Genomic DNA, 19,443 nt, shown 5'->3' with positions numbered 1-19,443 from the left:
GCTCTAAAACTGACACCTTCAAAGTCGACTGAGCTTGTTATATGTGCAAATATTTAATTGTTGGTGTCATGGTCCTGGGCCATGTTGGCCCAGTATTCTTAGTTTTTGTGCATTTTGTATTTTTCTCTTTATTTAGGCATTAGTTCCTGGGTCGTTCAGTTAAAATGTTCCGTATTTGGTTACCCTCTGTGTGCCCCTCTGTATCTGTGAACCCCGTGTCCCCTCCTTGTGTTTTATTCCATGTTTCCCCAGCCCGCTATGCCTGTGTTCTCCCCGTCCTCTCTCTCCTCCTGTCTGCACCTCTGCGTACTTCCTGTTTTACTTTGATAGTCTCCCGTCAGTGTTGTTTACCCCTGCCATGTCTCGTTATGATTATCTGTGTCAGCTGTGTTCCCCGTGTGCTCCCACTTCCCTCGTTAACCCTCTGTGTATTTATGTGCATGTCTTTCTCTGTTCAGTGTCGCGTCGTCAATGTCTCCTCCCCGAACCTGTGTGTCTCTCTGTGTTCCCTCGGTCCTCAGTCCTCAGTCCTCAGTTTAGTTTACCCAGTTTAGTTCTGTTACTTTGTAAGACCTGCAATAAAGCAGCGTTTTTGAGTTCATCTTCGGTTTCTGTGAGTTTTGCGTTTGGGTCCTCATCTGCCTCCACACAGCCGGTTCATGACAGTACGACGCGACCACGACATGGACCCAGCAGCTCACAATCCCTCCGCTGAGTTCCGTGAGGATTTAATCTACACGGTGGAGTATCACTGCCAGGAGTGGGCAGCGCTGCCAGCGGAAGAATATCGGGAGACCGTAGCCATCCGTTTACAGAGGATGGTGTCCGGACTCCCATGGCTATTCGGCGCGCTACACCCCCACATCCAGGACTTCCTCGTCTCCACCGTACGTATCCGCCCGGAGCTGCCTCTCCAGTATGAAGAGTCGGAGGATGTTCAGCCCGGTCCGCTGGAGGATTCGCGGCCCGGCTCGTCTCCTCCCTCTTCTCGACGAAAACGGCGTTCACGCCGCCGTCGCCCAAGTACAGCTGAGCTGGCTTCACTTGTGGGTGAGAGTGACTGTGCGTCACTCACTCAGCCCAAGTTTTCTGATCCCAGACTTCAGGACTTATCCACCACTGTGAGTAACTCTGTTTTGCCCGCCATTGTGTTGCCTGAATCGGATAACTCCGCCACTCTGTGTTTGGACTCTAAAGACGTTATTCCGAGTGACACCTCCGTGCCGAGTTATTCACCGGCTGTCCTAACCAGCGACCTTTGTGTTCCTGAGCCATCAGATTCTTGCATTGCTCGCAGTGTTTCCTCTGAGTTAGCCAGTATGAATGTTTTACCTGTGGAGTTAGCTGAACCAAGGACTGTTATCCTACACCAGACTCACCTACATACTGCTACCAGCATTGTAGCCCCGCAGAACTGTTTTAATCAGCCTGTATGTTTTGAGGTTTCCCAGTCTGAGCTCAGCCACACACCACCATCAGCTCTAGATGTAACAGTGCATGCTGTGGAGCACAAACCATCCGAGACTGAGTGTTCTATAGGTGATGCTCCTTCAAATGACTGTTTCATGTTCCAGCCCGTTTTGTCTTTAGACATTTCTGATATTGCTCAGCCAACTTCTCAACCAGCCACTGCTCTCTCAGCTCCTCAAAGAGTTACTGTGAATGAGGCCTGTGTTGCTGAGCAAGCCAATTTACCGTGTACTCCTAGCGTTCTGCCTGAGCCAGGTGACACAGAGACTATTAGCCATTCCTCTGCTATGAACAGTTTAATCTTTAAACCAGCTCTTGTATCTGTGACTCCCAGTGTTGCTCCGTCAGTTTCTCAGGCTCTGGTTTTTCCTGTGCCACAACTCGAAAGTGCTAACTCGGACACTACCTGGGTAACCTCGCCTTCTCCCGTGCCTGCTAAGCATGAGACTGTTTCTGTTTTTCCTTGTGGACTCCTTGAAACTGTGTATTCCATGCCTGCTAAGGTTAAGAGCCGTAAGGTTTTGTCTGCTATACATACACTGGCAAATGAATTTGGTTTGAGCACTGCAGAGCTCGTTGCACAGGTTAACTTTTCTGTTCCCCGGTCGTGTCAGTTTAACTCTGTGCGCCATGCTTTTCGGCCAAGTTTCATGGACTCTGTGTGTACTACGTCTCGGGCTACATCCCGTACAACTGTGTGTAGTGTTGCTTCACACCCAGGTTATCCAGACACTACTTGTGTGAATTCCCCAGTGCCTGTGACTGCTCCTAAACTCACTCTTCCTAAGACTGCTAATTATGACATGGACAACTTAAGTACAGCAGAGTTGCTTGAACCAGCCCACCATAAGTCGTGGTTTGCTGAAACTGTGTTTGGCACCATTAACCTAGTTTACCCAGTTACTGTTTCTGTGCTTCGCTCTCCACCTCCAGTTCCTATACCCAGGGCAGCTCGGGCCCAGCTTCCCCTTGCACCCGTATCAGTTCCTCGGGTGAGGGTGGCTGAGGTCCAGCTGGTCCCTGCTTCTGTCTCCAGCCTGGCAGAGGCTCCATTCATCCCGGCACCCGTACCTGCTCCTCGGGTGGGGTTGATGGACACCCAGCCATTGCCAGCACCTGTTCCGGCTCCCCGGGTGAGGTCAGCTGTGACCCTGCCGACTCCTGCACCCGTCTCAGTTCCTCGGGTGAGAGCAGCAGAGGTCCAGCTAGGTCCTGCACCTACGCCGGCTCCCAGGGTTAAGGCTGCAAGAGCCCAGTTCGTCCCTGCACCCGTATCTGTTCCTCGGGTGGGGATGGCTGGTGTTCGGCCAGGCCCTGTACCCGTTCCTGTTCCCCAGAGAGCAGCCAGGAGTCAGACACCTGCTCAGTCACCAGTTCAACTACCTGCTGATCCACCAACATTACAGCCATTGTTACAACCACCACTACAACTGGCACTTTTGTCCATAGCGCAGTCATTAGCTCAGTTATTAGCACAGTTTCCTGTTTTGTCACCAGCTCAGTCTCTTGCACAGTTATCAGCTCAGTCATTAACTCTGTCACCAGCTCAGTTAGTAGCTCTGCAACCCGCTCAGTCACTGCCATCCTCTGCTGAAAGCTCTTGTGAGCCCACTCAGCCAGCTGAGGACTGCGTGGTGCTGACAAAGCTTGGACAGACTGTTTGCACTGCACAGCCCCAGCCGTTGCATCCCAAGCCGACTGCGTGCCCTGTGCAGCTGCAGTTAGCGTCCACTGAGCCAGAGGTCTCCGCACCTGCTGGCTCTGCACCTCTTCTCGCTGGCGGTTCAGGAGAACCGCTCCAGCCATCCCTGGTCTCCGCTGGGGTTCAGGAGAACCGCTCCAGCCGCTCCTCGTCTCCGCTGGCGGCTCTGGTCAGCCCGGCCAGCACCTCCTCGTCTCCGCTGGGGGTTCAGGTGAACCTCTCCAGCCGCTCCTCGTCTCCGCTGGGGGTTCAGGAGAACCTCTCCAGCCGCTCCTCGTCTCCGCTGGCGGCTCTGGTCAGCCCGGCCAGCACCTCCTCGTCTCCGCTGGGGGTTCAGGAGAACCTCTCCAGCCATCCCTCGTCTCCGCTGGCGGCTCAGGTCAGCCCGGCCAGCACCTCCTCGTCTCCGCTGGGGGTTCAGGCGAACCTCTCCAGCCGCTCCTCGTCTCCGCTGGGGGTTCAGGAGAACCTCTCCAGCCGCTCCTCGTCTCCGCTGGGGGTTCAGGAGAACCTCTCCAGCCGCTCCTAGTTTCCGCTGGAGGGTCCACTTCACCGTCGCCTGGTCCGGCCTCTGCATCAGCTTCACCGTCGCCTGGTCCGGCCTCTGCATCAGCTTCACCGTCGCCTGGTCCGGCCTCTGCATCAGCTTCACCGTCGCCTGGTCCGGCCTCTGCATCAGCTTCACCGTCGCCTGGTCCGGCCTCTGCATCAGCTTCGCCTGGTCCGGCTCCAGCTTCCGCATCTGCTTCTGCTCCGCCTGGTCCGGCTCCAGCTTCCGCTTCTGCTTCTGCTCCGCCTGGTCCGGCGCCTGGTCCCACCTCGTCTGGTCCTGTGCCCACCAAGCCTCGACCGGTACGCCCGACGCTTGAGAGCCGCCGTCTTCCACGCAGTCGGCCTCCGGACCCACTCTGTAGCCGTCGCCGTCTTCCACGCGGTCGGCCTCCGGACCTGTTCTGCCGCCACTGCCACTTTTCATGTGGCCGGCCCCCGGAACAGCCACGCTGAACTTTTCTGCTGTCGCCCCCCTGGGTTGACCTTCTGTTCTTTATGGACATTGCTTCCCTGTTTTGAACTATTTTTGTGTACTTATGGACCTAGTTTGGTATCATGCTCTTTGTGTTTCGTTTGGTTTCAATCCCTCCGTCCTGGTCCCCCGCCTCCCGCCCTGGGTGGGTTGTTTTCTGTTTTTCTTGTCTTTTGGTTCTCGTGTTTCGGCTGTCGGGAGCCAGCCCTTGAGGGGGGGGTGGTGTCATGGTCCTGGGCCATGTTGGCCCAGTATTCTTAGTTTTTGTGCATTTTGTATTTTTCTCTTTATTTAGGCATTAGTTCCTGGGTCGTTCAGTTAAAATGTTCCGTATTTGGTTACCCTCTGTGTGCCCCTCTGTATCTGTGAACCCCGTGTCCCCTCCTTGTGTTTTATTCCATGTTTCCCCAGCCCGCTATGCCTGTGTTCTCCCCGTCCTCTCTCTCCTCCTGTCTGCACCTCTGCGTACTTCCTGTTTTACTTTGATAGTCTCCCGTCAGTGTTGTTTACCCCTGCCATGTCTCGTTATGATTATCTGTGTCAGCTGTGTTCCCCGTGTGCTCCCACTTCCCTCGTTAACCCTCTGTGTATTTATGTGCATGTCTTTCTCTGTTCAGTGTCGCGTCGTCAATGTCTCCTCCCCGAACCTGTGTGTCTCTCTGTGTTCCCTCGGTCCTCAGTTTAGTTTACCCAGTTTAGTTCTGTTACTTTGTAAGACCTGCAATAAAGCAGCGTTTTTGAGTTCATCTTCGGTTTCTGTGAGTTTTGCGTTTGGGTCCTCATCTGCCTCCACACAGCCGGTTCATGACAGTTGTGTGTGCAAATATTGAAGACTACATTTCCTAATGGTCACACTGTAACATTTCTTAGTAGTTGGAAGTGGACTTAGGCAAAGATTAACATTTTAAAGCCAGAAACATAATAAGTGCCAGAAAATTCCTGTTTTTTGATCATGGATGTCCTGGGTCGACCCCCAGTCTTTTCTGTAGGTTTTCCAAGCCACAGTGGAGATGCGCCATTGGATAGCTGAGGAATGGGCCTGCTGAACAAGAGGTGGAACTGCTAAACATGATTGTGCAGCAACAATTTTTGGAAAAGCCACCGGCCAGAAAGAGTGGGTCTGCTGTCATCAGCAGACAAGCCCTGAAACTGCCGTTACCCTGACTAAAGATCACCTTGCGCCACAGCCAGGGTCAGTGGCAGGAAATTTGCCATTCCCAGCCCCAAGGAGAAGTTTCTGCACCTGCTAGGCCTTGGTAGACTGGGGCTGCATTCAGACCCTTGTCCACCAAACTCTGGTTCAGCAGGAGGCACTGTCTGAAGCAGAGTGTGTGGAGGTTAGGTGTGTGCATGGTGGAAAGTTAATAAATGGGCAAAACACATAGACTGAGGGCTGCGGTTAGTGCTCACCTGACGCACCCCTTGATTCTAGGAATGAATTGGTGTGAATTGTGTGTAAGGGTGCGTTCGCGATTGGTAGAGACATGCAGTGTCTGTGCTATGCTCAGCGGTGATGTGAGGACTTCCGATGCTGACTCTGGGGAGACAAAAGGTTATAAATGAAGTTCACTGAACTTTGACCTGACAAGCACAAAACAGATCAGAAGCCGAATATGCAAGTATGGAGTATTCAAGTTCAGTAATAGGCACAGACCTAGTAAATAAAATCTTTTAAAAACATCTCATTTAACTATAATTAAAGTCAGCTTTCAAATAAAAAAAGTAAACAGGACAGAATAGTTTAGGTTGAACTTTACTGACTATAACATGATGGAGTATACGCTTTTGGGAGACAGAGTAATAACATTTTCAAGACAGAGATTATTCTGTGGACAATGTAGAAACATTTTCTTCCACAAGAGAACTTCACCAACTATGAAAATGAACAAACAGTCACCATAAAAGTAGCCTGACCCGAGAGAGCGCGTCTTTCTTTTAGACTGAAGTCCCCATGGGCTCCCTCATGCTCTTCGACAAAGTTATAAATGAAGTTCACATAACTTTGACCTGACACACAAAATAGTTCAGAAGGTATGTAAGTTCAACAGCAGAAACAGACCTAGTACATAACTAGTTTTAAACAATTTAATATTTATAATAATAATTTAACTATTTATTTAAAACTACAATTTAAAAAAACATCTCATGTAACTCAGAGCCTAAAAATGAGCTTTCACAATACTGACCTGAGACTTTAACTAAGTAAGGGTTACTTGAGCTAACACTGAGTTGCCATAGGCCCGTTTCATTATCAGTGTTGAGGCTTAAACAACGCAAGTTTCCTGTTGTGATGACAGATGCCAAAGGACCACTGGACTGACTGGAAGTCTGAGATACACCTGGAGGAGAGGAAAAAATAATTATAAAGGGTTTTAAAGCCATAAGCATGAAATAACTGGCAGAAAATAATGTTTTGTGAACCTTCTTAATAAATTGAAAAATAGATCAATAAATAAAATGAAAGATATATGGAGCAATACTGGAACAGCATATGGGAGAAGGGCACAACCTGACTGTGTAAGAAGTAAAAGGTAAATGAAACAAATGCATCAAAAACAGCCTTATAATTAAAAGCTTGAAACGGTCTTTATCCTTCAAGCTCAGATCCTCTACCAGAGTCCTGGGAGCTTGAAGGTCCTAGCAGTATCTTACCTGTTCCTAAGACTGCGCTCTTCTGGACAGAGATCTCAGCTGTTGTTCCTGGGACCTGCTGGAGCCCCTTGCCTAGTTTGAGGGTCACTGGACCTAGTGCTCCGATTACCACTGGGACCACTGTTACCTTCACTCTCCACATTTTCTCGAGTTCTTCTCTGAGTCCTGGGTACTTCTTGAGCTTCTCGTGTTCCTTCTTCCTGATGTTCCTGTCAGTGGAGATCAACTGATTACTCTGTAATGGTCGCAGTAGGAATTGTCCACAGTGCTGCATTCACATCATCTAGTAGACAGGGTACTTTCCGTAATCCCGGTAAAATACTACCGAGGGTCCTGGTTTCAATCTTCACCATGATCCAGTCTTTCAAGTCAGTATCTCTTGCAATCAACACTCCTTCTTCCATCTTACTTGGAGCTTTGTACCCAATCTCAGGTGGCAATTAGCATGATGATGATTTTTCCCCTCTGGCTAGTATTTGTGCTGTGTCTCATCAATCTATAGTCATAAGAACCTTCTTCCATGAGAGTGTGTGGATAGTTGTTTATATCAAAGCAACAATTTTTTAAGAGGTTGCCAATCTGTCACGCAGCTGTCATATGAATCCAGGAATTCAAGAATCCTATGAATCTATGAAGACTCTTTTCAATTAAAGAAATAGATCAGTCTGTAAGTAGTTTAGCTTTATAATTGGATGTAGTCTGGAGCAAGAGAAACAGATACAAAAATTGGGGTCATTCTAATTTTTTGGGGGTGGGGGTCATTGTTTATACACATAGGTTTATTTGTGTAATTACTTGCAGTGCAAAGAGGAAATACAATCAATAATTACATTCAGTCACATCAATGTTATTTTTAAAGCTCCAATTCAGAACAACAGTTGCCTCAAGGTGCTTTAAGGTAAAGACCCTACAATAATATACGGAAATCAGAGAAAAGTATAACAACAGTCACAATAACCCCATATGAAGTAGCACTTTGGGGACAGTGGGAAGGAAAAAAATTCTTTTAAGCGGTGGAAACTTCAGAACCAGGCTCAGCAAAGGGTAGCTATCTGCTGCAACTGGTTAGGGGTAAGGCAAGGAAGACAGGCCAAAGACAAGGTATGGAAGAGACAGAGAGTAATAATAATTAGTAGTATTATACCTGCAGCTTTTTTGCCCCACCCACCCACCCACCCCCACCCGCATCCCCCCTCCCCTATCCCCCTCCGCGTTCATGTGTGCGCGTGAACGGACTTTGTACATGCTTGTGAGTTCAGAGGTCATATGTGTTTGCATGTGTTTAATAGCGTTTTATTTAATGAAACCATTATGTGTTTTAATTAAACTCTGTTTTAAAGGATTGTATAGGTCTCAGAGCTCTGTTATTTAGACATAGATGATTTAATTTAACTAGTTTAGGGGTATTTTGCTTTTTTCTTTAGTGCTCTGAAACACACACAGGCTAATAGTTTCAAACAGAATACCACAAACAGCAGGCATTCCTGCTCTGATACTTCAGATTCTTAACTCTGCAACAGTTAGACCCCCTATAGGCAGCAGAAGAGGTCATCCTTATCAAGAGCATCTCAACTGTACATCCATAGTTTTCAATACAAACAGTCTCCTTTATCTTATGTCAGAGGTCCAGCGGAGCCACCTTTCTACTGACCATCCGATCCTCCAAACAGGTTTCACCTTTATCTCTGCATCTCAGAGGTCACCTGAAACAAGCCCCACCTATATAAAAATGCCCTAATAAGCCACACTAACCCTTTACAACGACCCTTGAGAGCATAACACTTCGTTCATCAGCACGGACAACAAACCTAAGAGCCTTCTTTTTAACATGGACAACATATATGGTAGGTAAAACAAGACTATTAACGGATTCTTAAATTTATACGACTGTATATCAAAAAATATTCAAACTGTTTTCTCTTCTAAACAAAAGCCTGATTTTTAGGAACTTGGCACACTGGGACACCCCACGGGCCACTTACACAAGGTTTGTGCTTCTTCTTCTCACACAAAACAGCTTGTGCCTCATTGTTTAGAAGCAATCTTACCTGTTTCACACATAATAACATTAAAATGCGTATTTCTCATTCTTTCTACAGGATCACAAAGCTATATAGGGCAAACAACACCTCTAACTAAGGAGTGCAGGATGACGTCGGGATCAACCATGATGAACAGTCAGAACATCGTCCAAGCCACAGAAGCTCTAGGTACGTGTACAGGTGTATGTACCCGATGCCCTCATCGTAAAAAGCAACGCTGTAAAAACGTCGTAGATGGGTCTAAATTTAAGTTAGAATAGCAAGGCAGTAATAGGTATGTGTATACCGTTAAATATAACAGCGGAGCAGTTATACTTCGCGTAGATTGTGGTGAGGGAGTGTTTGGGGGGAGTCACAAGTCATGTTTCCCAGTGGAACAGTCCAACAGGCCCTGAGCTTTACAGTGCGAGGCTGATCGTTTTAACCGTAGACCCGATGACTTTATTATTCTCAGGGTATGTGATGACAGGGAAAGTCTTGTTGGTGCCAGAGGGGTTGAAAACTGGAGGTTAAATCCTTACTCTCTGAGCATAGAAGAGCCGCACTACATGGTTTAAGGATATGGTTTTATACAGTGGCATAAATATATGTGTGTGTGTGTGTGTGTGTGTGTGAGAGAGTGTGTGTGTGTGTGTGTGTGAGAGAGTGTGTGTGTGTGTGTGTGTGTGTGAGAGTGTGTGTGTGTGTGTGTGTGAGAGTGTGTGTGTGTGTGTATCTATGCAACAAAATATAAAATCTTTTTTATTGTTCCCATTTTCAGAGCGAGACATGCAAGCGTGGGACCTCTCAGACTCGCCAGACTCCCCACCGCCTGCGCTGCTATTCCAGACCCCACCACCTCCTCCCCCCTCTCCTCAGCTGCTGCAGGATCCTACAGGATCAGGTCTGTGTGAGGAAACCATTATCGACATCAAGCTTGCAACCCATCACCTGGTGATGTTGGCATTAAACGCCTTTCTACAGGAAACATGCTACGGATGTCGAACAGCTCAACCCAGTCAGGTGCAACACAGCTGTTTGCTCGAACTGCCCGAGTATTACTTTGACACCTACTACGACGATGTGATGCTGAGGCTCAAGACATTCCGATTCATCCCTGCCATTCGCCTGTTTGTACGCTCGTACACAGTCGATGGGACTAAAACACAATTCAGCAGGATTGCAGAACACACCATGACTGAACTGAGATCATCACAACATATAGTATGCGCAATTAACGACAATATTGCACAGCTGCTAGAAGCAAGTCGTTATGCCTGTCGTGTTAAACCAGCCATGCTTCGCATGATTGGTAACTACTGGGCTGGGAGACACCTGGTTTAATGTATGTTGTTCAGTATTCATTGTCTGTGTGAATGAAATAAAAAGACATGTCAACACCGACATCTTAGTCATTCGCGGTCGACTTTGCTTATACAATAGAGAAAAGCAACAATACAGTGTGTTTCTCTGCTCCAAGACATCGGTGGGGCCTTTCACACGGTAAGCATGTCTGTTATACCCAGCGCATAAATGTCTGTATGTCAGTGCTGATTATACAAACCCTGTTTAAAATGTGACACATATGTTGTCCGAAAACAAATCCTCTAAATTTGCAAAGTTACTGATTTAAAAATATATTTTCGAATTTTTAGTTGCATGACAAACATACGATAGACTCTTGAGCGTATTTATTTATATAGCTACATTCACAATGGTACAGCCATGCTAAATAAAAGAGGCTCAAGCACCAAAACACTCTAATGCAAGCCTCTAAACTATATGTTGATAAGTGCATAAAGTGTACCTCTACCTCTACAGCTGAAAACAGTTTGTATCCGCACTCTGAGGGTCTGCTGAATTGTTTTTAATATTGCGCTTTTTCACGAACTGCAGATGATGAATTCCTCTTTATTGGACATAGTGTCCTTAAGCTATTGTTGCTCATACTCACTGAGGTCCCTAGCTACTTCTTTACTATGTCAGTAAACTTTTTGAAAAGGAAGGTGTTGTAGATTTAAAGAAACATCCTAATTGAAGCAAAGGCAAAAAATTGGAATGAATTTTATGTGACTGTTCATATTAAAGCCATCAACAAGTGAAAATCCAAAACCGACTCCAATCCTTTGTATTAATGATCTCCCCCTCTCTCTCTCTCTCTGCGTGTGTGTGTGTGTGTGCGTCTGTGAGAGTGAGTGTGTGCGCCCTCACAGTAGGAGCTTTTTCAAACGCGTTTCCAATCATTTTTTACAAGAAGTGTAGCTCATACAATGGTATAAATGTATTATTAGCGATACTTTATAAATATGAAACTCTAAAGATTTTGAGTTCATGCAAATTGTGAAACAAGAATCTAAATATTTTGTGTCACAATGATTTCTATAAAAACATGTTGTTTATGGGCATAATGTAACAAATCTTTTGTGGGCCCTATTAATGATCAATGGTGATTGAAGAGGAAGCTTGAACCCAGGCTCTGGACATCTTCATGACAAGTGACAGCGCAGACATCTCAGATCAGCTGAAACACTCAGTTTATTTAAATCCAGGTTGAAGACTCACCTGTTCTCAGCTGCTTTTGAATAAAGCACCAAATCCACACTTTTAAGCTTAAATTCCAAAACTTACATTTTAACTACTGATTCTATCTACTGTTCTGATTTTATCTACTGTTTTGATCTTTGATTTTATATACTGCTTTGTTTGTTTGTTTGTTTGTTTGCTTGTCTTAATTTTAAATCATGCTTTTTATCTATTTTGTTTTTAATGTCTCTGTAAAGCACTTTGAATCACCTTGTTGTTGAATTGTGCTATATAAATAAACTTGCCTTGCCTTGCCTTGCCTAATGAGAGAACATGTTTTATTATCATAAACACTGTGATATGAAGCATCGTTAAAGTGTCACTTCAGTAATGTTTTTAATAGATGACTTTAAAACACTAAACTCTAATTTCTGGGGTTTATTTTAAGTTTACAGAATATAACATGTGGTAAGACGATGAGTTTTACTTCTCAGAGGTCGTGTTATGTGTATCTATTTATCATGTATGCTACTTTGCTCTGTGGACTGTAAAATGTTTCATTGTGTTCATGAAATAAACCAGACTTTCACCGTCTGCATCTTTTACTGTTTTTCTGCTTTTGTTCTCACCAAGTTTGACAAAACCCACAGACATCCAGAGTTAACTCGCTAACAATGTGGAGCAGTCTCAGTGTATTTAGCTGCTTTTTCCCTAAACACAACCAACTGAGAGAAACGCTCGTAGTCCTCACTTTGGTCATTTTGAACGCTGAAGGAGATTTGCTCCATAGACACCTTATACTAGTGTTTCCTGCACTTAATCCATCACTACTATGTTCTATTTAAATTCAGATTCCTTTTATAGTTTGCAGTGAAATTTCTTAAACCGCTGCTTAATGTGACAGAAGTACACGTCACTCTTTACTAACACATTTGTAGATAAGTTTATTGCTGAACCACACAGCTAGCAGTCTCACTCACTCTTTAGGTTTTTGAAGTTTTGTGTGTAATGGTTTAGTCTATCAAACCTTAACCTATTCTCCCCAGTATCACAAGAGTATGACTCCCAAAGTACGGATCAGTAAACAACCAATGATTCTAAAGCCAGAACAGAAAGATACAGTTGGAAGAGGCATGATTGCGTTTTTATGAAGCGTAGTAAAACTGGCCCCTCTTCTTCTTCTCTGTGTTGTTGTTGTTCTTGTGTGTGTGTGTGTGTGTGTGTGTGTGTGTGTGTGTGTGTGTCTTAGAAGTCAAATAATACATTAGCCACACTTAAAAAACAAAAAACATTTGAATTTCATTTAGAACTGAGATTCTAAGTTGTAAGCAGAAATCCTATCCTCAGCCACAAACATGTTATTCATGTCATGCCGGCCTCCGGACTTCCGTAGCCGCCCCCGCCTTCCGCGTGGACGACCACCTGAACGCCGCCACTGCCTTCCGCGTGGCCGGCCTCCGGACTTGCTCTGCCGCCGCCACCGCCATGCGCGCGGTTGGCCCCCAGAACTGTTTGCCTGCCGTTGCCGTCCGCACGGCCGCCCCCCGGAACTGTTTGTCCGTCGCCGCCATTGCCGTTCACGCAGCCGGCCTCCGGAACTGAACTGTTTTGGCCTCCTGCACTGTCGGCCTCCGGGTCGGTCCCCTGAACTGTTACTGTATCTGTTTTCCTTGACCATCGGGGTTTTTGGTTTGTTTTGGACTCGAAGTGGTCCAAAACAAACTCGAAGTGGACCCGAAGTTATATTCAACTTCGGGTCCACTAAAGCAGCGGCAGTTGGATGAGCTTTGGTGTTGGGTGATTCACACACGAGAAAAATAATAGTTACAACAACAACAATAATTACAGATAACACTCCCATCACTCTCCAGTTCTTCCACAGCTTTGTTTTGGCGTTCCAGTTTTCCCCCAACCCCATCTTCGTGCTACCTTATACCTTTCCAACATACCCTGACTAGAACCTCTGTCCGAGGAGCTTTGACCTTTATTTCTGCAGCTACCAGTTTCTTCCAGTTGGGTGATTCTCTGCTTCTCTTCTTTCTTCAAACCTCAGGGGTCGACTACCCTTTGGTTCGTTGCATAGATCAGGGGATTTATTTTGCCCCTTGGCCGGGATCCATGTTTCTTTTGGTGTCACAGCTGTGTCCCCCTTTTTTTGGCCAGAGCCTTTCGGACCTGCTAGACTCTCTTTCCTTTCAGCTAGACCGCATGAGATGTTTTCTCCACCAGCTCGAGTGGTCCTGTCCATCTTTGCTCCCCTTCAGATGTACCCACTGGGCTTCTGGCCACAGGCTTCCATGAGCAAGCTGTGTTTTTCACTGTTTGATGCAACTGGAATAGTCTCTGCATCCCACTAGTTCTCTCCAAAAGACTTCTCTGAACAACTTCTAACCAACTGAAATCATATCAACCATCATCAAAGCACACTTTACTTTCTATTTAGCGAGCTTTACTTATGGGTCATCATAACCGTATCTGGGCATGGATGTACCCCCTGTAGAAGTTTTACCTGTACATCACACAAATCATAGTAAAGTAATAGACAAATCGTCTTGGAAAAAACTGTTTCATATTACTCCTGGATTCCCATCCTTGAAAACATTATTTCATATTAATCCCGGATTCCCCCTTTTGACACATGGTTTCCCCATGTGTCAATTTTGGGGACTCACTGGAGCCACGAGGAAAGAAAAGGATTAGTGACATTAGTTCTCAAATCAATCAGAAATTCACCTCTGCAGCCCTGTGTTAGAAAAAAAAAAACTTAGCCAGTTGAGTCCTCTAGGTCAGGCCTGTATGGACAGATTCGACAGGTGTTGCAGTCTTCCTTTAAATCATATGGTTAACAATCTGATGCTGTGAAAAAGGAATTGTGAAACTGGTTTTAACATAATATATTTTCACATTGTATACACAAAACGATGTGGGCTTCATAGATAATTGGCAAACCTTCTGGAGGAAACCTGGTCTTGTTAGGAGAGACGGCCATCCCACTTTGGATGGAGCAGCTCTCATTTCTAGAAATATGGACAAATTTATTAAACCCCCCAAAATATGACTATCCAGAGTTGGGACCAGGAAGCAGAGTTGCAGCCTTACACGCCTCTCTGCAGCTTCTCTCCTCCTGTTACCTCCCCAAAACCCCATTTCCATTGAGACTGTGTCAGCTCCCAAACAGACAAAAAACAAACTAAAAACCAGCAATAAACAACTTAAACATAAAAAATCAAAAAGAAAGAACAATACAGTATCCACATCTGAACCAAAGAGTAAAACAGTGAAATGTGGATTATTAAATATTAGGTCTCTCTCCTCCAAGTCTCTGTTAGTACATGACTTAATAATTGATCAACAAATCAATTTACTCTGCCTTACAGAAACCTGGTTACAACAGGATGATTATGTTAGTTTGAATGAATCAGCACCCCCGAGTCATTCTAACTGCCAGAAATATATTGGGGGGCGATTAGATAATTTGCCAATTATCTATGAAGCCCACATCGTTTCTGGGACCACTCAGACAGCCAGCAATTTAAGGAGAACATGCAGTTTTAAATTTCCTTCAATGTCGCCTGCTCTGGCCCCTGGAAGACAACTGACTATGGTTGCCGGTGTCTCTAGCTTCACATGTCTGAGAACAGAATCAGAAATTACCAGAGTTTGACCCCGGCGGGTGTATCGCCGAGTGGGGAAAAACGGTTAGACACATGAACAGGTTGGTGGTGTACGCCCTCTTTCCCCAGCTGCTTGGGGTCTGCCGGGGAACAGCTAGTGGGGCCTACGCTATCTTCGGCTGCACCAGCTACAGGGGCCTGGCTAGCTACGGGTGAATGAAGGGTGCAAAGCCGAGTCTCCAATTCAGTAATCCTGGCTTCCAGAGCTGCAAATATGCTACATTTGTTACAGGTATCATTACTGCTAAAGGAGGTCGAGGAGTAGCTAAACATCTGACACAATGAGCAGGAAAGTGCAGGAGGGACAGGTGAAGTAGCCATGGTGCTAACGAGTCGGCTACGAGCTAACCTAAGCTAGCGAAACAGTACAGAGACAGTGAGTGAATACTTTGGCTATAAATTGTGTGCTTGGGATGAAGCACGTGAAGATTATACTATGAAAAAAGAATGTATTTAAAAGTTTTTAATTAAATTGCTAAGCAGATAAGCTACTCAGAAACACCACTGTGTTTGAGCAGGAACAGGAAGTGTTTAGATATAAAGGCACTAGCTCTGACGCCACAGGTCATCGCATGTTTTCTCTGAAGCAAGGTAGGAGGAGTGTTGCTGACTTTTCCGTGGAGTTCTGGATCCTGGCGGAGGAGTCGGGCTGGGAGGAGAAAGCACTGCGTGGGGCCTTCCTCAACAGCCTTAACGAAAACATTAAGCGTGAGTTGGCAACCAAGGAACTGCCTAAAGCTTTTTCTGCTCTAATCAATATGTGTATTAACTTAGACGACCACATGCGGGAGTTCGGCAAAAGAGCCGGGGATGGTCGGCGGTCTGTTGGGGGCACGGGTACATCTAGGGACCTCCCTACTCTGATGTGGAAAGGTGAGGAAGAGGAGCAACAAGGGGCTGAAGAGCAACCCATGGAGCTCGGCCGAGCCAAACTTTCCTCCTCTAAACTGGGGCGCAAACAACGGACCGGTGAGTGCTTTCTTTGTGGAAAAAGAGGACATTTTGTTGACTCCTGCCCAGACTGAGTAAAAGAGTTGGCCCGTCAGTAATTGTGGGGATACTGGCGGGCGCCACAACCAAGGTGTTCCCTCACCTCAGCTGCCCTGCTAAACTAATGTCTCACTCACTCACTCCTGCTGCGCACTCATTGACTCTGGTTCTGAACAAAATTTCCTAGACGAGGAGTTAGCCCAAAAATTAGGCCTGCCCCTACTTCCCCTTCCGGAGGTCCTGAAGGTCTCAGCCTTAAATGGCGGCCATCTAGCCTCCGTCACACACCGCACTCAGGAGGTTACACTCATTATTTCGGGAAATCACTCTGAGAAAATCAGTTTATTGGTATTCAAAGCCCCCCACACACCTCTGGTCCTGGGATTTCCTTGGCTCCAACGTCACAACCCCCAAATCGACTGGGCCAAGGGGTGTGTAACAGGCTGGAGCACGCGGTGTTCGCGCTCCCCTGCCAACAAGCCGGCTCTACAGCCTTTCCAAACTGGAACGCGAGACCATGGAACGCTACATAACGGAGTCTCTGGCCGCAGGTATTATTCGCCCATCTACTTCACCTTTAGCAGCAGGATTCTTTTTTGTGGAAAAGAAAGATAAGAGCCTGCGTCCCTGCATTGACTTTCGAGGGTTGAATAAGATTACAGTAAAAAATAAATATCCACTCCCCCTGCTGGCCTCAGCATTTGAACTGTTACAGGGGGCGGTCATTTTCACCAAACTGGATCTCCGGAACGCCTATCATCCACAAGGGTGACGAGTGGAAGACGGCTTTCAACACCCACCTGGGGCACTTCGAATACTTAGTGATGCCTTTCGGTCTAACTAACGCCCCTGCTGTCTTCCAGGCCCTGATGTGCTCAGAGACTTTATTAACCATTTTGTCTTCGTGTATCTGGATGACATTCTGATTTTTTCCAGGATGTAGACTGAGCACATCAACCATGTACGTCTGGTTCTACGGCGTCTGTTGGAGAATCGCCTTTTTGTGAAAGCGGAAAAATGTGAGTTCCAGTTCTTATCTGGGTTTCATTGTGGAACAGGGGCGTTTGCGAGCTGACCCGGCCAAAGTCAAAGCCGTAGTGGAATGGCCCATTCCCAAGACCCGCAGGGAGTTGCAGAGGTTCTTGGGCTCCGCCAATTTCTACCGCTGCTTTATCAGGGATTTCAGCAAGGTAGCCCTTCCTCTAACAAACCTAACTTTTTTTTTCCTTTCTGCTGTTTAATAGGCTACTGAACAAATTTAAATGTTTTAAAATTATGCAAAATTGCAAAATGCTTAGCTAAATCTCCTGTAACTTTGCTCTGCTTCCCTTCAGCAGCATCAGGTAATGTTCATATGTTGATTAATGGTTTTCTTTGGTTTTTGATCTACAGCAGAATATTTTTTAAGGTAATCTGCTACAAAATCCCAGTCCAGGAAAATCGCCTTCATGTTTTTCTGTGTTTTATCCTCAGTTACTTTGACACAAAGGAATCTGCTGTGATGCTTACACCTTTGATAAAGTCTGGCAGGTGTCAGCTTTCTTTTTATAGATATAAAAATTTAGATATGTACTGATACGTGATCAGATTTATAATATTTCTGGCTGTCTGAGGCAAAATTTCCCCGATTCAAATCGATGTTAAATTTAAAGTATGTTAAATGTTAAAGTTTAAGACACAAGATTAGAAAAAGGCTGACTGAATAACTTAAAGGTCAGCACAGCTTAGATTTGCAAAGTTGCATCTGAAGAAAGCATAGGACTTCTGGAACAATGTCCTTTAGACAGATGAGACCAAAGTTAAGATGTTAAGCAATAGTGCACAGTTTCATGTTCAGCAGCTACAATAAGTCTTGGCTAAAATGGGGTCACGTAGTAGGGAAATGATCCCAAGCTCACAAGGAAATATACAACAGAATGAACTGTTGAATCTGTCATGGTCCTGAGTCTGCCGACTCAGTGTTTTGTATTTCTTTATGCTTTTGTGTATTCTGAGTACGTATTCTGTTATGATTTGCCATTTGTTAGGTTTCTGTTCTGTGCCTGCCCTGGTCCCACTTCTGTGTTCTGTCTGTCTATGGTGTCACACTGTCTGTTTGTGAATCTGTTTGTTTAGTTCAGTGTCTTGTCTGGTTCTCTGTGTCTGAGTTTCCTGTTTTATTCTGAAGGTCCCCGTCTCATGTGAGTGTGTTCATTTTACGTTTCCCCCGTCCCGTCGGCTCTGATTTCTCCCAGGTGTGTTGCCCTCCTGTCTCTCATCCCCAGATTACTGCTGTGTGTATTTAAGCCCTGTGTGTTCTCCTGCTTGTTGCCGGTTTGTCTGTGTTCCACGGTGTCCTGTTCCTTGTCTGCGTCTCTCTGCCTCCCACCCCGTTTGGTATCATCTCAGGTCTGTTTAGGTGCAGTTTAGGTTTCTTTAGTTATTTGTCATCCCTCATTGCCTGTTTTGCCACTACACCACTTTGTAAATAAACATCACTAGCATTATCATCTACTGCCTGCATTTTGGGTCCTTTCCCCGTCCAACACCACACGGCTCGCCTCGGCAGCCGTGACAGAATCTCAGTGTTGCAATGTCCATGGTATGAACCGCAATGAACTGAAACAACTTTTTAAGGAAGTGTGAGGGAAAATTCCTCCACAGCGATAAGAGGGACTGATAAGAAAACGCTTGTGTCACATTCTTTTTGTTAAAAGTAGTTCTGCAAGCTACTAACGGTGCGTTCACGCGACCAAAAAACGCCAGACACCCCTAACTGGTTGCGTGCACATTCACACCTCGAAGCAAGTCCAACGCGAACTCGTCACGCTTCAAAATATGCAATTTTCACGAGCGTGAAGTGGAAATGTGGGTTGTTGGCACGACCCAGGCCTTGCAACGGCTCAACCACAGCAAGTGCCACACCCCTCACAGCAGGTGCCCCTCTCTCGTCCAAACAGCGCAGAAAATTGTTATCATTGCAAACACTGATAACATAGCATAAATCGAATTAACTCAGGACTTAATGAGACCTTTTGAGTATCACTAAAAATATTATAAACAGTCATCTCCATACCACAGTTTGCTATCAGTAAACACCGACGGCATTCACTGATAGCATACCACATCCATGTTATCAGTGTATAAACGGATAGTTTAGCATATATTAGCACAGGTATCAATAAAGGACTACTGTATTAACCCTTTAAGACCTATTCAATTCAATTCAATTTTATTTATATAGCGCCAAATCACAACAAAAGTCGCCTCAAGGCGCTTTATATTGTACAGTAGATAGCAAAATAATAAATACAGAGAAAAACCCAACAATCATATGACCCCCTATGAGCAAGCACTTTGGCGACAGTGGGAAGGAAAAACTCCCTTTTAACAGGAAGAAACCTCCGG

At 45.7% G+C, this 19,443-nt stretch overlaps 2 protein-coding genes across 4 annotated transcripts; both read left to right on the top strand.

The window, feature by feature from the left end:
- Positions 1–546: 546 nt before the first annotated feature.
- Positions 547–5,517, top strand: LOC109202502 (flocculation protein FLO11-like). The gene is made up of 3 exons (XM_019360168.1): positions 547–3,293; positions 3,753–4,201; positions 5,367–5,517. Exons 1-3 carry the CDS (start codon positions 660–662, stop codon positions 5,515–5,517), a joined length of 3,234 nt encoding a protein of 1,077 aa, XP_019215713.1. The 5' UTR covers positions 547–659.
- Positions 5,518–8,430: 2,913 nt separating this feature from the next.
- On the top strand, positions 8,431–10,343 carry LOC109202411 (uncharacterized). 3 transcript variants are annotated; one of them, XM_025908228.1, is made up of 4 exons: positions 8,431–8,692; positions 8,782–8,835; positions 8,948–9,058; positions 9,651–10,343. In XM_025908228.1, exons 3-4 carry the CDS (start codon positions 8,998–9,000, stop codon positions 10,211–10,213), a joined length of 624 nt encoding a protein of 207 aa, XP_025764013.1. In that variant the 5' UTR covers positions 8,431–8,692; positions 8,782–8,835; positions 8,948–8,997; the 3' UTR covers positions 10,214–10,343. The 3 variants fall into 3 exon arrangements, with proteins under 3 accessions (XP_025764013.1, XP_025764014.1, XP_019215259.1); XM_025908229.1 differs by lacking the exon at positions 8,431–8,692 and having other exon boundaries at positions 8,715–8,835; positions 9,651–9,773; positions 9,854–10,343; XM_019359714.2 differs by lacking the exon at positions 8,431–8,692 and having other exon boundaries at positions 8,715–8,835.
- Positions 10,344–19,443: the final 9,100 nt, after the last annotated feature.

This window comes from Oreochromis niloticus, linkage group LG6, assembly GCF_001858045.2.
Source record: "Oreochromis niloticus isolate F11D_XX linkage group LG6, O_niloticus_UMD_NMBU, whole genome shotgun sequence".
Classification (NCBI taxonomy): Eukaryota; Metazoa; Chordata; class Actinopteri; order Cichliformes; family Cichlidae; genus Oreochromis; species Oreochromis niloticus.
Note: the sequence above shows the minus strand (reverse complement) of the source record. Positions and strands in the feature narration are given on the sequence as shown.

What these genes read in the sequence shown, in the direction of transcription:
- LOC109202502 (XM_019360168.1), top strand. Translation starts at nt 660, where the DNA reads ATGACAGTACGACGCGACCACGACATGGACCCAGCAGCTCACAATCCC. An exon ending in CATCCCTGGTCTCCGCTGGG is followed by an intron (nt 3,294 to 3,752) that starts GTTCAGGAGAAC and finishes CCTCTGCATCAG; the next exon opens with CTTCACCGTCGCCTGGTCCG. An exon ending in TTCTGCTGTCGCCCCCCTGG is followed by an intron (nt 4,202 to 5,366) that starts GTTGACCTTCTG and finishes CCCTGACTAAAG; the next exon opens with ATCACCTTGCGCCACAGCCA.
- LOC109202411 (XM_025908228.1), top strand. Translation starts at nt 8,998, where the DNA reads ATGACGTCGGGATCAACCATGATGAACAGTCAGAACATCGTCCAAGCC. An exon ending in CCAAGCCACAGAAGCTCTAG is followed by an intron (nt 9,059 to 9,650) that starts GTACGTGTACAG and finishes TCCCATTTTCAG; the next exon opens with AGCGAGACATGCAAGCGTGG.